The sequence below is a fragment of the Cariama cristata genome, unplaced genomic scaffold, assembly GCF_000690535.1.
Source record: "Cariama cristata isolate BGI_N322 unplaced genomic scaffold, ASM69053v1 scaffold14803, whole genome shotgun sequence".
In the NCBI taxonomy this organism is placed as follows: domain Eukaryota; kingdom Metazoa; phylum Chordata; class Aves; order Cariamiformes; family Cariamidae; genus Cariama; species Cariama cristata.
The window spans coordinates 64,419-78,430 of NW_009607954.1; the positions used below are offsets into that span (position 1 = coordinate 64,419).

General features: G+C 44.0%; 1 protein-coding gene across 1 annotated transcript in view; it reads left to right on the plus strand.

Annotated features, from left to right (window-relative positions):
- SYT16 (synaptotagmin XVI) overlaps positions 1-6,033 on the plus strand; it is a 40,627-nt gene extending 34,594 nt beyond the window's left edge. Inside the window, exon 5 of the mRNA XM_009696957.1 lies at positions 5,613-6,033. Coding sequence (XP_009695259.1) covers positions 5,613-5,926 — 314 coding nt within the window. The 3' untranslated portion in view covers positions 5,927-6,033. The remainder of the gene's footprint in view (positions 1-5,612) is intronic.
- The last annotated feature ends 7,979 nt before the right edge of the window (positions 6,034-14,012 follow it).

Genomic DNA, 14,012 nt, shown 5'->3' on the forward strand with positions numbered 1-14,012 from the left:
CTTCCCACCCCTCTCTGAGGCAGCAGCAATGCATAAAGGCCAATGTATGTTGTGGGAAGTGCTGAAATGCCCTTATTAGAGGAGAGTCACCTTGTGCACTTGAAAAAGTGTCTGTGTTCTACTTTGTCTGTGTAAGCCTGGACTAAAGCTGCACCTCCTCAGGGCTGGAGAGTGCAGGGAGGTGGTAAGCTGGCTCCACAACCCAGCACATGTCCCAGGTGAGGACAGGCACTGTGAAATGGAGTGGAGATTGAGTGTTGTGGCAGCAGAGGAGGATCACCAAGGAACTGAGCTCAGAGGCTCTCTGGAAGCAGCTTTCCTTCCCAAGAGACCTGGGCATTGCTTCCAGGGAGCCCTTGTCTCCTGCCCCTCCACAGCCCATCTCCTTGCATTAAACAAGTCTCTGATGCTGGCAGTTCCCTCCCCTCAGGCCAAACAGTGCTTCCAGGGAGCAGTGCACTCCTTTGTGCTGCATTTTAAGTTAAAGGTGCTGCTGGTCTGTTCTCTGATGACTTACATGTCATGAAGGTTGCCAGATCCCAGCCTCTCCCTTGTGTGAGAGCTGCCAGCTGCGGGAGAGGGGACCTGAGCAGCAAAGACTTGGTGGAACAGGCAAAGAAAAGTTGGCTCCTCAGCAATGTAGTAGGCAGCTCTCAGCTCTTGTATGATTTATAGAGTAGGCCACAAGCTGCCACTGGCCTAATCCAGGCTTTCACAAGGTGGGGTTGGGAACAAAAGGGTCTAATTCTCCTCCCTGCTCTTCTCCCGATCCAGCTGCAGTGAGTCAGGTTCAGAATATTTTTGCCTCACTGCTGGTTTAATGGGGAGGTAAAGCTGTGATTAATGGAGCAACACTCTTCTGCGTCTCAAACTGAGACCTTACGTTGAGCTGCGCTGTACAGAGCAGCACAGAGTTGAGCTCTGGGGCTGCTTTGCCTTGCAATGCTGCCATTTATCATGTAGGCTAGGAGCGTGGGCATGCCAGCTGGGTGAAATTAAGCTCTAGGCCCAAGGCTTTATTTTACTGCAGCTGTTATTAGTCTAGAGTGCAGCATGGTGACATGGTTATACTGTTTTTGGAAATGAGCTCGCATACCTGGAATGTGGGTGTGGAAGTCCGTACGGCACTGTGTTGTACCCTGCAGGCCACAGACCCGAGGGGTCAGGAGTCTTTGGTTGTTTATTTCCTTTCTAAATATAAATTCAAGCAGGGGGTTAGATGCTTTTGTATTTGCAGTGGTTTTGTTCACAGGTCAGCTTTATTAGTAATGGTGAAGCTTAAGGTAAACGAAAGCAGACTGCACGCTATGGTCTCTGCTCCAAAAATGGGAACGTATAAATTACAGTTGATTATTCCCCTGAGTTATCATTATCGGTTAGTTCCCTTAGAAGGATGATGACAGAAATGGGTCATTAGAAGAATCACAGATAAACTGATTGCCTTTGCAGATGAGCTCTCGAGGTGTTTTATGGTTGGGGCAATGTTGATGGAGACAGAGCAGTCTGCATGAGGAGAAGTTTGGCCAAACCTCTGGAGTAAGATTATGCAGCACCAGCCCAAAATATGTCTGGCTTCTTGCAGCGTTCCTTGATTTAGTGCTTTTCACTCTGGTATTAAATGCAGAGGTGTTGATATTTTATGTCTACGTGAACATTGTTCAATCCACTCATATCAGAGATGAAAGATTAGTTTAGAGTAGAAATGATCTGTAGCAAGAACTTCTATTCCAAAGCCTATATGGAAAGGAGAGCCTGGTGGTTGTGGTGCTAAAATTGGTCTCAGCAAAATTAGACTTTGTTCTTGCTTCTTCACAGACTTTTGTGTAACCGTGGGCAAGCTGCAGTCTCAGAAACTCCCAAATATTAAGAGGTCTCACTCTTCTTCATGTCAGTGAGATAGATGTATAAATAGAAGGTGAGCACTTAGGCATTTTAAAGAATGTAAGCCTTAATCTCTCTTCTCCTTTTGTGCTTGACAGAGGTGGCATGAAAGTAAATATACTGAAGAGCATAGAGTGCTGAGATACCACAGTAATGAGGCCATTACTGAATCTGAGCATGTAATTAGATGGAAAATGTTTGCCTTCATAATGAATAGATGCTCTCACACATACATTCCTCAGTAAATTTTCAGGTTCGTCCTTGCTGTCGTTCCACTAATTTCACTGTGTATCCGGGGATGGATTTTCTTGAGCAAAGCCAACTGGAGGGGAAACCTTTCCATCTCCCATCAGACTGGACCACAAGGAGAACTAGGAAGTGTTTCCTAATGAGACACCTAAAAAGATGCTGTAAGGAGCACAATGCACTAAGGCCAAATCACAATCTTAAAATGTAGTTAGTGAAGGAGAATAACAGCTCAGCCTCATACGTACCAGCTCTGCAAAGCGAATTTCAGATGCTAAATATATTATCCACACCTACTCTTTTATTTCTGTTCAGGCAAGCTTGATTCTTTTGGCTGGTAAAATACACCCAGTGGAATAAATTTGAGAAGAATTAGCAGCCTGATTTACTTGTCACTTGCACTGGTTTTGTGCCTGTGTTTACATGGGGATGAATTGGGCTCCTAGTATTAACTCTGCCCTAAGCATAGTCTCCTTCCAGCCTGCACATTCTCGCCTGATCCAGAAGATATGTACAGAATCTCCACTGACCTTGGTATTGTATAGGCAGGGCCTCGGTGCAGAATTATGTAGCACATCTGATGTGTATTAAAGGAAAACCCTAATTTTCTGACTTTGATCTCTATTGGGCTTAAGTCATTGATCATGCGATGCTCAATTTTCTTTAAAGCCAGCTGTATTACTCCTCACTTGCAAAAGTTAGGGCCTCAGTCAGGAATGTGACATGCTAGAGTTTATGACTGCAAGAAACTCATCCATTCATTGCCTGGAAAATTAACTGGGACATCCTGAAGCAGCATCTTATGATGTGTTTTAGCTGTGGCGCTTGCTTTAGTGTTAAAATCTAAATCATCTGTAACGGTAGCATTGTCTACTAGATTGCTGTTGAATTATGCCATGTGCTTCTTTGGTGATATTGATTATAAGTTGGTTGACTCCTTTGGGGATTGCTTAGATGAATGTGCCTGCAGTTAGGTATGATGAATCCCACCTGAGCTGCCAATGCTGGCGGCAGTCAGAAGGAAGGATGAGAGGAAGGTTTACAGAGAGGAAAATCTAGTCCCCAGTCCTCTCCCCATCTTCTCAGAAAAAGAGATACAGGCATGTGTGTGTGAGCTTTCCCTAAGGTAAGACGGGAAGATAAGCTAAAAAAGTACTTAATCTGCTGTTAGTTATGTTGCACATTGCCATGCTCAGGTGGGATAGCAGCGAGGGTGTTTGTAGCAGTCCTTGGTTGCATACTGCTTCTCCTCTTTGCCCATCCCCTGCCCTGGCACAGCCGGGGAAACCCTCTCAGGAGCTGCCAAGGGGTCCAGGGAGAGGACCTTTCCAGTGCTGCTCCATGCCCCAGCTCTGCCTTTGCTTGACTGTTCCCAGCCCCTGCTGTGATCCCAATCAAATGCCCTCACTCTCAGCAAAATAGTTCTCAGAGCGTAGTAGGGGAAGAGATATGACACCAAGGACATATCTAGAGAAAAATGGAGGTATTGGGCCAGGAGCAAATAGAGAGGGTCTCACCTCCATTAATTCCTAGGTCTCAGCACTCAGCTCTCTTGCGTGTTAGCAGAAATGAGCCCCTTTAGCTTTCTGCTTGTAAATGGGATTGGTTTGGAAAATGCACTGAAATTATGTAGAAAATGTAAGCTTTCAATTTGAAAGAAAGAAAAATTTTAAAATTCAAACAGGGAATTGTACTAATTAGCTGCTTGTTTGTATTTAAAAATCAGCCTGGCAGAGATTTTTCACTATTTTGAAATCACCAAAAAAAGGGTGAATACATTAAAAAAATCCATAAAACCCCTACTCCCCACTTATCTTTATTTCCAAGAAGTTCCCTGCAGCCTCAGACCAGCAGCCAGGACTTCCACATGAGGAATGCTTCAGTGCACGTTATGGTCTGTCAGTGCAAAGTGACAACTCTACAAGTACTGCAAGAGATTGTGTCTGGTAGTTATCTCGTGTGGTATCACATTGAGTTGAGCTAGAAGAGAGAGTCCTCTCTTGGGCTTTGTGTTTCTTATGGGTCTGAAGTTGTTACAGATTTCAGTCTCTCAGCACCACCAACATTGAATATTACTGTGGGAATTAATCCATCCCTAGATAAAGCAGTTCTTTCCTTCCCAGATACGATCAGGAAATTATTTCATGTCAGAGCTCTGCTTTTCTGTCTAACAAGGAGGTCTTTGTTGGCAAGATCTACTTCATCTCCAGTGTTACACTGCGAGCCAAGCTGGCACCCCCAGCTAATGATTGGACTGAACTTTCCCCGCAGTAACTTGGTAGCTGTACAGCTGTGCAGGCTCACAATTTGCTCCTCGATTGTCAGTCTCCTGACAGCTTTTTCAGCAGAACAGTTTGAGAGGAATGGAAAGCCCTGCTTTGGAGACACAGAAGTGTTTTCACACCTGAAGTGTAATTTCACACCTTGTGTTGCTCAGTAGATAAGTGCGTAAAATAGCACATCAAACGAGAACAGAGGAGGATAGAAATGCTGTAGACAAGAGACGGAGGCCTGTTATTTATTTCCTGTCTTCAGCACACTCTGAAATAATACTCACTTGCAGAGACCCAGGCACAGATTACGAAGGGGTTAGGAGAGGACTTTTCTAGCCAAGTGATCTGTTACCATCACATGCAGAGTGAGGTGAAAGCTTACACTGAGCTGGGTCTGTGGAGCCTTGGGACCACAGAGCTCTGCCTGAGACCATGGTATTAGTGACCACCTAACAGAGGTGAACTAATTAATACAGGAGGCAGCAAAGAGTTTTAAGGGTGGATTTACGGGAACACTGACTTGGACCATCCCTTCCCTGTATCTACTAAGTGTTTTTACTCCTTGTATTGGCTTAAATAGTGAATGAAATTGACCTTGAGTTCACCAAAAAATTAAGATGAGAATTTGGAAGAAGCCTTGAAATTATCATGCGAGATGAAATCATTTCACTGTGTATGCAAGTTTCCTTTCCCTCTTTTTCAGGACCCTTTCTGTTTGCTATCTTAAGTAGGTCAAAGAGGCATTCTTCCAAAGGAGAGTGGTGGAGAGGCAGAGGCAAGTGCAGCCAGATGAAGCCCTGGTAAGACAGCCCCAGCAAAGCTTGATTGTGAGGGAGGAGAAGTAAAGGTAGAGACACACCATTTGATGTGGAGAATCCATAGAGGTGCTCACAGTTTCAGTTAGTCTTAGACCGGTTTGCTAGGCTTGGAAATCAGATTTCCTGGTCTTTCCAAGAGAGTAGGACTGAAACATGCATCGATTTCCTTCCTTTTTTTCTCCAGCTGAATAGGAGGAAATCCAAGATGTGCTTTCACCTGCTACTTCTCATCCCATGGATTTTAATAAGGAGAGCAGTCCAGCCCTCATTTGTTTTTCACTGCAGACAAATCTGCACTACTTGGAGGTTTTTTTGGGTGTTTTTTAACTGCTTAGGGCTTTCATCTAGTTTGTCACCTGTGCCAAACCTATTATTTCCTCTTTTTTTGTGCTAGACACCTACGGAAAGCTCTGCCTGCGCAACTCTGTGGGTCAGGAGATGTCACGCTGCAAGACCTCCATCCGTCGAGGACAGCCCAACCCCGTCTACAAGGAAACTTTCATCTTCCAGGTTGCCCTCTTCCAGCTCTCTGATGTCACGCTAATGATCTCCGTATACAATAGACGCAGCATGAAGCGCAAAGAGATGATTGGCTGGATTTCTATGGGTCAAAACAGCAGCGGAGAGGAAGAGCAAAGTCATTGGCAGGAAATGAAGGAATCAAAGGGGACGCAGATCTGCAGGTGGCACACGCTACTGGAGTCCTAGTAGTTACTGGGCCAGCTTGCGGGTCCTGGGACTATGGGCTGTCTTCGCTTGTTCTCAGTCAGCAGAAAACAGCTATCCTATGGCAAGCACCATGTTTTGACAGGTCACATACACTTTAACCTGACTTTTCAGTGTCAGCAGTTATGGGTACTAAAGATGGCAAGACCTGGGAAGCAAATTTAGTTCTTGTCTTTCCAGGTTGTCCTGCATTTTCTACATCCAGATAATTAACCCTAGGGAGAAGCAATGGGAATACCTACAAAATCTTTTCCTTGGTCATTGTCTTGCTCATTTTGTCATAGGCTTAATCATCACAGACTGATTTTGATGCTGTTTTCTTCTGGGATAAACTCTCTCTTCCCTCCCTCCCCTTATATTTGCAAACTTCATTAATATAAATTCTTGACACGCAGATAGCTCACAGAAAGGCTAACCTGCACGCAGATCACATTCTCTCCCTTTTATTGTCATGTTTCCAAGTCCTAGAAATAAGCATTTGGTACCACTGTAGACTGGATGATATATTTTTCAGGAAGCATGGGAAAGCACTCTTGAAATTTCTGTCAACTTTTAAGTGCCTAGACATTACTATTGTTCTCCTGTATTAACAATTGATATTAGGACTAAACACTAACCAGTATTTTTAATTAGGCATCCTGTGCACTTGTTAGCCTGCATTGCCATAGGTTTGCACAAGAGACAACTAGCATCAGTTTTATATTGCAATTATACAATGCATGTTTAGATGCTTACTTGAGGTTCATGGCTTCTGTCATTATGAATACCAAAAAAGACCAGAACAAGCTGCACATCCACCTTTGTGCCTGAATCACTCTTTTTTGCATCATTGTTTTGCCCATGTGTTACTTTGTTTTCTAAAAGTGAAATTCATTCATGAAAGCATTTCTGTGAGCATTACACAGGAAGGCTTTAGATCCGAGGTTTCTCTGGGATTCAGTTAAGCACAACTCAGTTTGCTGAGGGCTCTTCCCCAGATGTGCTCTCCTGTTATACCTTCTCAGGATCTGAAAGGAGACCGTTTTTGGCACGCTGAGCAGAACAGGATGCCAGACCATGTCACCTCATCTTCGGGGAGAGCTCTCCTGCAGGCAAGGAATAGGATCCAGGGGACTCCCGTAGATGGGCTGCTGCCTCTGCTGAACTAGCACCAGAGGAAAGTATTACGCTTTCTGCCTCTAACTGAAAACAATGCAAGGAGTGGGCTTGCTGGATGAGGTGATGACACTTTTATGTACTTGCTTTTCAGACTATATTGTCATTTTCCATTTTAATCTTTTTTCCTGTCTCTGCGAGTTGAAGTCGTGGAGAGGATGGATAGGGGACATGTCTTAGTCCGCTACTTGTGCAACACAGCAGAGGATGTTCGTCCTCTAGTGTGGTGATGGTGTGTAAGCAGTAAGGTGCTGAGATCTTCAAATACTATCGGCTGCCCAATCTCCCATTCTCTGTGCTCTCTAGGAGAGGAAGTGCCGTCTTATTGTAGCAAGACACAAGAAATATTTTGCTGAAAAGGTTTGTCTGTACTGAATCACTTAATGTTTTGGTTTTGTCATTTACTGAGTCCTGGCACCAAGTTCTCCCTCCTACTGCACCACAGCTGTCTCCTTCCCTTCAACGGTGCTGTGCAAATCTAACTAGTGCAAATTTTGGCACTGGCTGTTTGACCAAAATTGAGCCTCGGTCCTGGTTTCCATCACATCCAGGCTAGCCAGACCCTGCGGGGCAGTGGTGTGATACACACAGGTTATCACTTGGTGTCATACACGCAGGCTTTGTCTGTCCTCGTGAGGCAGACAGAATGATCTGCATGTAGAAGGGCTCCCGGTATAGGTGATACAAAGTATTCTACAGGCCATAGTTTTATATATTCTTATTATCTACCTGTCCGAGCATTATTTTTCTGGTGAGACTGGTGGGTATCCTATGCAGGAGGGTTGTCCTCCGCTGCCTAGATAAGCTGGCATAATATCTGCTTTGCACTACTGGGGCTTTGTATCACAAAGCAGGATCTAACCCAAATACAGCTCAGCAAACAAATATGTTTTTGACTGCACTGTTAATGCTACTGTATTACCAATGAGAAAGAAAATGAACATTTGGGTGGTAACCAGCAGAATAGAAATGTGGTTTTTTTTTTTTATCATGTACTTTTCTTCTGGAAAAAAAGTAAAAGAAACAGCCCAATTCAAAAGGTGCATTTGCTGATGTCAGTTGTTTCCCAATCTCTGCATCTTTTTTCCTGAACTGCATAAAATGTATATACAAGTGTTTATAAGTAATTTTATTATCTAGGATGTGTATGTATAATGAACTTACTGAGATTATCTTAACTTTTTGAACCTGCAAAGTGTTGCTTATGCTTCATAATTAGCTAAGGGAAAAGTACAAATTGATAATATGTTTCAGCAGTGAACTGGAGATAACCCAGATTTATAACAATGAGATTAAAAAAAAAAATTCTTGGAAAAGGTAATTTTAAAAAGCAATGAAGTAAACTGGTTTTGGAATTCTATACCATTTTTACATCAAGATCTTTTCTGAAGATACAGCATTAAGGGAACTGAATTTTAATATATAATTTCAGTGCAGAGTATTGGGAGTCAGAGGAAACCATGCGAAAATAGCTTACTTAGAGTAAGTTAGTACCTGACCACATGTCAAAACTTTGCTCTCTGATGGAAGCACGTTGCTGCATCTTTGCAACAACATTTTGGCCTGACGTTTTACCAGAAAAATTTGGAGGGAAGGGAAAAGCGATGAGGCAAGGGGAGCATTGGGTTTTTGGGGCTGCTGCTAAACCTGTTGGGACATCTGTGTCTTGAGCAGTGCATTTGTGGGGTTCATTAAGTTCCTACTGAAGCAATGGAAGAATTTAGGAATCTTGGGCTGAACACAGTGCTGGGGGTGCTCATGCTTGCTAGCTGTATTTTGGGATTTTTGTTGCTTTTGTGGTTTATTTTTCTTTTCAGTATTGATTGTCTGTAAATGAAGGCTTTGCAGCAGCTTCCCCATATTCCAGAGCTCCTGTAATTCTTCCCGTTGACAGATTGAATTAGTCATTGCTAATATTGATACAGCCTGGGCTTGTGCTCATGGTCTTTCTTATGTAAATACCACTGCCCTTTCAGTCACTGCTTTAACCCCTTGTTTCTTTTGGAAGTGGCTGACGAGACTGAACTTCCAGAAAGATTTCCATTCCTTGGGAAGCTTGACTTGCACTTGGCAATGGTCAGTAGACTTGGGGCCCTGTGCTCCACTGGCCTCCATCCATGTGGGCGGTGATGCTGATGCCTGATCTCTGCTTCTGTGGGGCTCCAAGTGGGGAGAAGAGCTGTGGGGGGGTCATGGGGAGTTCAGCAAGTAGGAAAGGAGTGGCTGACCTGGTTTTGGGAATGCTAGGGCGCTTGCAAATGCAGATTATGGAGGTTTCCTAATGCACTCATGTTTTCTAAGATAATTCATCCCCTTTTGAAACCACTGTGTGGAATCCCCTTATAGCTTATTTGAATTTTCTTCTCTTGGAAAAAAAAAGCCTGAAAACCCACAAAACCATTGTGTGGGAAGGAACTAACTGCACTGGCATAAACCCAGAATATTGTGGGCAAGTGCTCTGGATACATCTCTGTGTCTCGAACAGCGTCGTTCAACTAGTTGCAGTCTGTTCCTTCCTTGGTGTCTCTCCAGCCAGCACGCCCCTGTCCTGCTAGGCTCTCTGCTCTTATTTTATTTTTTGTTTTTAATGTGTATCGACAACAGAACAGAATGATCTCACCACGTTTATATTCCCTGTAATAATGGTGACTTTCAACTGATGCCCACAGAAATGAGTACCTCTTTTAGCCCACTGAGCTACAGCTATAGCTTACTGAAGTACCCATTTGTAAAAGCTTTAGCTGGATGGTCTGCTACATCATTTGATTTGTTTGGATTTCCTTTTTACCAGTGTCTTTAATTAGCTGGACCCTGCTGTGTCCTGCTCGCTCCTGTTGCTCTGGTTTGTCTGCATTTCCCTTGTTGGGGTAATGTGGGTTATGCAGCTCCTGGGGCACATGGACAATACTTGGATGTATTTTTAGCGGCTGCAGATCCTGAGAAGTTATTTGGTGCTTTACATAGTCGACTGATCTTCAGTCATGAATGTCTTCAGATGTTCTTGGATCCACAGAACCAAAGGCTGCCAGCTGCTATTGATCATTTCTCCAGCATAAAGCCTAAGGTGGCAGCTTGGCAGAGGAGCAGGCTTTTCCTCTGGTGGCAGTTAATTTTCTCCTTCAGTTGAAGCTGGCGATGACCTTGGAGCTAGTGTGCCTGCAGAGCTTGCTTTCTGCTCCCATATTTATCATCATCTTTAATCTGTATGATCACAGCATTTCATCTCTCTGCCTCCCAGCTGCCTTTTGCCCTTCCGCCCAAAAGGTGGACAGAAAGGCTGAGCAAAGAATATGGCCTTCCCTATTGCATTATCCCCGGGCTCAAGGGGAGCTGACTCCTGGAGGGGTCATCTTAAAGTTGTGATGCTCATGATCAAGACATTGCTTCCCTGGTCTCTAGTTCACTTGTGGAGTTTGAAGCTTGTTGGCTGGGCTGTGATGCTTTAATAATTACAAAGTACTGACACCCGTTCACCTCAATGTGGACTGAGCTAATGACAGAGGAAACAACCTGTTCTGTATTTGCTTTCTTCTTTTTTTTTTTGTGAGCATCGTGTTCTATAAAAGGACAGCAGAGCCCAAAGGAATTAGTATGCAGGCGCATCCACTTTCCATTTAAAATGTACCAAGTGTGATGTTTGCAACTATGGTTTGAGGGAAAAAAAGAAAAGCAGCCAGGGTTTGTAGAAGAGCTCACACTTTGAATGAGGCAGGTTTATCCCTTCAGTGTGCACAGCCCCAGCAAATACATACTCATACCCCAGGCAGTGATGCTGGCTCCCAGCTGATCTGCTTCTGTGATAAAAGCAGCCAGAAGCCGACAGATCCTAAGGCTTGGAAAGACATACAGGATAATTCAACATAGCTGCTTTGGGTGTTTATTTGGAATCTGGTGCAGATTTAACAAGCTGTCATGCAAGAAATGAAAACCCCAAGCAGTGACCAGGAAGGTGATGGGGAGGGAAGGCTCTCGGTGTGCTGATGTACAGCTGGGAGTTTGCTCACTCTGTACTCCAGAAAGCAGCACAGCTGGGCTGCAGTGGCATCAAGCCTGAGCTGAAACCCAATTTCTCTGCATGATTCCTTAGCTCCAGATCGGCTTTTTTTCTTTTTTTTTTTTTTTTTTTTTTTCCCAGTGCAGGGTGAGCTCGTGTCTTCCTGCAGCCTATGCTGTAGGCCTTAAGAAATTAATGGGTAAATATTTTGTCTCTCACAGCAGCCCAAGGTCATCTTTCTGGAACAGCAAACAGGCACAGAATCCAAAGATCAGTCTGTCATGTGAGTAAGGTTAGCATCTGCACTTACAAATGACAAAGGCTATTAATCCTCATGCTGTAATCCCCAAGCTGTTTGCCAGCTGGCAGCAGGAAGATGTTCCTGCTCAACCCACACAGCTATCCATGTTTTTTCACCTTTATGAAGCGGATATAGGTCAATACTGTAGCCTGGATAAAGAACTTTGTAGATACCATTCATCTTTTCTAGCATTACAATCCCTCTCTTCTCCACACAAGCCATCTGTACAAATGAGGGTGTAAGAGGAGAGCTGCAGGCTGGGCTCTCCCTCTGCTGCTCCCCCAAAACAGAAGGCTGAAGGTGAGGTTTTTTTTCCCCCTCTGCTCCTGTGTTTGTCATGGGAGGATGAATTTTGAGATATCGCTGCAGAGCTGAACAGCTTGAGCAAAGCTCTGTCACTAGACAGGTCTTTATACACAGAGCAGGGAAATCTAATGCTTGTAGAAGACAGATAAAAGTCCAATGTTGATCCTAATTTGGGAACCTGTCTGGGATTTGGGTATTGCCCATCACAGGGACATAAAAACCTGAATCCTATGAGGTACCACTGATGAAGCAAAAGGAAGTCGGCCACTTGGCAGCGATGCTGGTAGGCTGTGGTAGTCCTTGTGAACTTGCACATCAGAAAACTGTACGGTCACCATGTTGTATCCAGTATCCAGTAAGCATTAGGCAGCTGAGGTTGGAAGAACTTGAAGAAGAGACCCAAAAGCCAGATGGGAGCTATGAATCATAGAATCATTATGGTTGGAAGAGACCTCAAAGATCATCAAGTCCAACTGTATACCCAATCCACCATGCCCGCTAAACCCACTAAACCATGTCTCAAAGCACCACATCTAAACGTTTTTTGAACACCTCCAGGGATGGTGACTCCACCACCTCCCTGGGGAGCCCGTTCCAATGCCTAACGACTCTTACAGTGAAGAAATTCTTCCTAATATCCAACCTGAACCTCCCCTGGTGCAACTTGAGACCATTTCCTCTTGTCCTATGTCTAGTTACCAGGGAGAAGAGACCAAGCCCCACCTCACTACACCCTCCTTTTAGGTAGTTGTAGAGGGTGATAAGGTCTCCCCTCAGCCTCCTCTTCTCCAGACTAAACAACCCCAGCTCCCTCAGCTGCTCCTCGTAAGACTTGTTGTCCAGGCCTCTCTCTCTTGGCCATGGGCGACGAACGAGAAGGATTCAGGACTCAGACAAAAGCTAAATTCTTTCCTGAGTCCCACAACCGTTAATTAGCCTTGACCTCCAGGGAAGGCATTTTATTGTGCCAAATACTTCCCTATTCCTTCATTTCTCAGACTTAGGAGAACATTGCAAATTTCTCTCTTCATTAGCAGCTGGGAAAGATCATATCATTTTGCCAGCTTTCCTCATCCCTGTTGTGTCTTGTTAATGCTTTCCAGGTGCTTTTCCTTCACACTGTCTCCATCACCACATCTCCCATCCTCTCATTAATATCTATAGAGGTCTGGTCCAAGTCAGGTCTGTGCCTGGTAGCAATATTTTATGTTCATGGTGCTCAGGATAAAACCTATCCTCCAATCTCTTGCTGTCACTACGTGGCACCTCAAGCACAAGTTTCCCAATTAGACTGGTACCACATCTCTCCTGTAGTCCTCTGCTGGCATTGCTGTGGTTTTTGTCTTGCTGGGCTGTATTCCCTGCTGTAACTTCAGTGACTTTTTCCCAGCAGAGTTTTGTTTGTCAAGAAGAGTAAATGAAGTAATCATTTGGTAGACTTAGCATTTAAATATTGCGTGGCATTTATATGTGTCTATGTAAAAATGTTTTTTATGGTAGAGTGCCCCAAGGCATTTGCATGAAGCACATCTCAATGTATATTTGACTGTTGATTTAAATATACTGTATATAATAAGTTATTTTTAGTGTGTATTGGCTTCTTTCTATATTGGAACAATATACCATTTCTGGCAGGTGCTGGTTTTTGTTGTCTCCCTGTTGCAGTCACAGCTGGACACTGACGATGCAGTGGCTGAGGTGTGTGTGCATCTCCTCTTTCCTCCACATGCTCTGTGATGTGGTAGGCTTTCCCCTCCACTGGCTTTGTGGGTGGACATCCATCGCTGCTGGGGTGCGTTGCCGCAGGACAGTGTTGTAAGTCCACTTAACTGCATCTCCCTCTTGGTGTTTAATAGAATAATCTGCCTTTAAGGTTTTTCCTTTCATTGCTGTCAAATCCTCCGCACAGATCATGGCCAGGTAGTGAGCTGGTTGGTATTCAGGGTAATTCAGCCCTGTGGCTGAGGGTGCATCGAGAGTAATAGAGATCTTAGCTCTCCTTTCCCAGCCTGAGATGTACAAGCACAAAATTCATCTATAAATTGATCACTTTAAATGGTAACAATACAGACAAATTAATAAAAATGCCAGGTCCCTAACTTCTGTCAGCACAAAAGCAAGGAAGGCTTCTGGAGCTTGAGTTTATTGCTGAATTATTTTTATGATAAATACGTCTATAAAGGCAGAATTGTTCATACTGTGAAGGTTATAAGAAACAAATTCATATACCCTTTTCACTTTTGTGAAGTTCAAAGATTTGCACTGAAAATTGTACCTTCAATCTACTTAATAAATGGTTGGTATTGACTGGT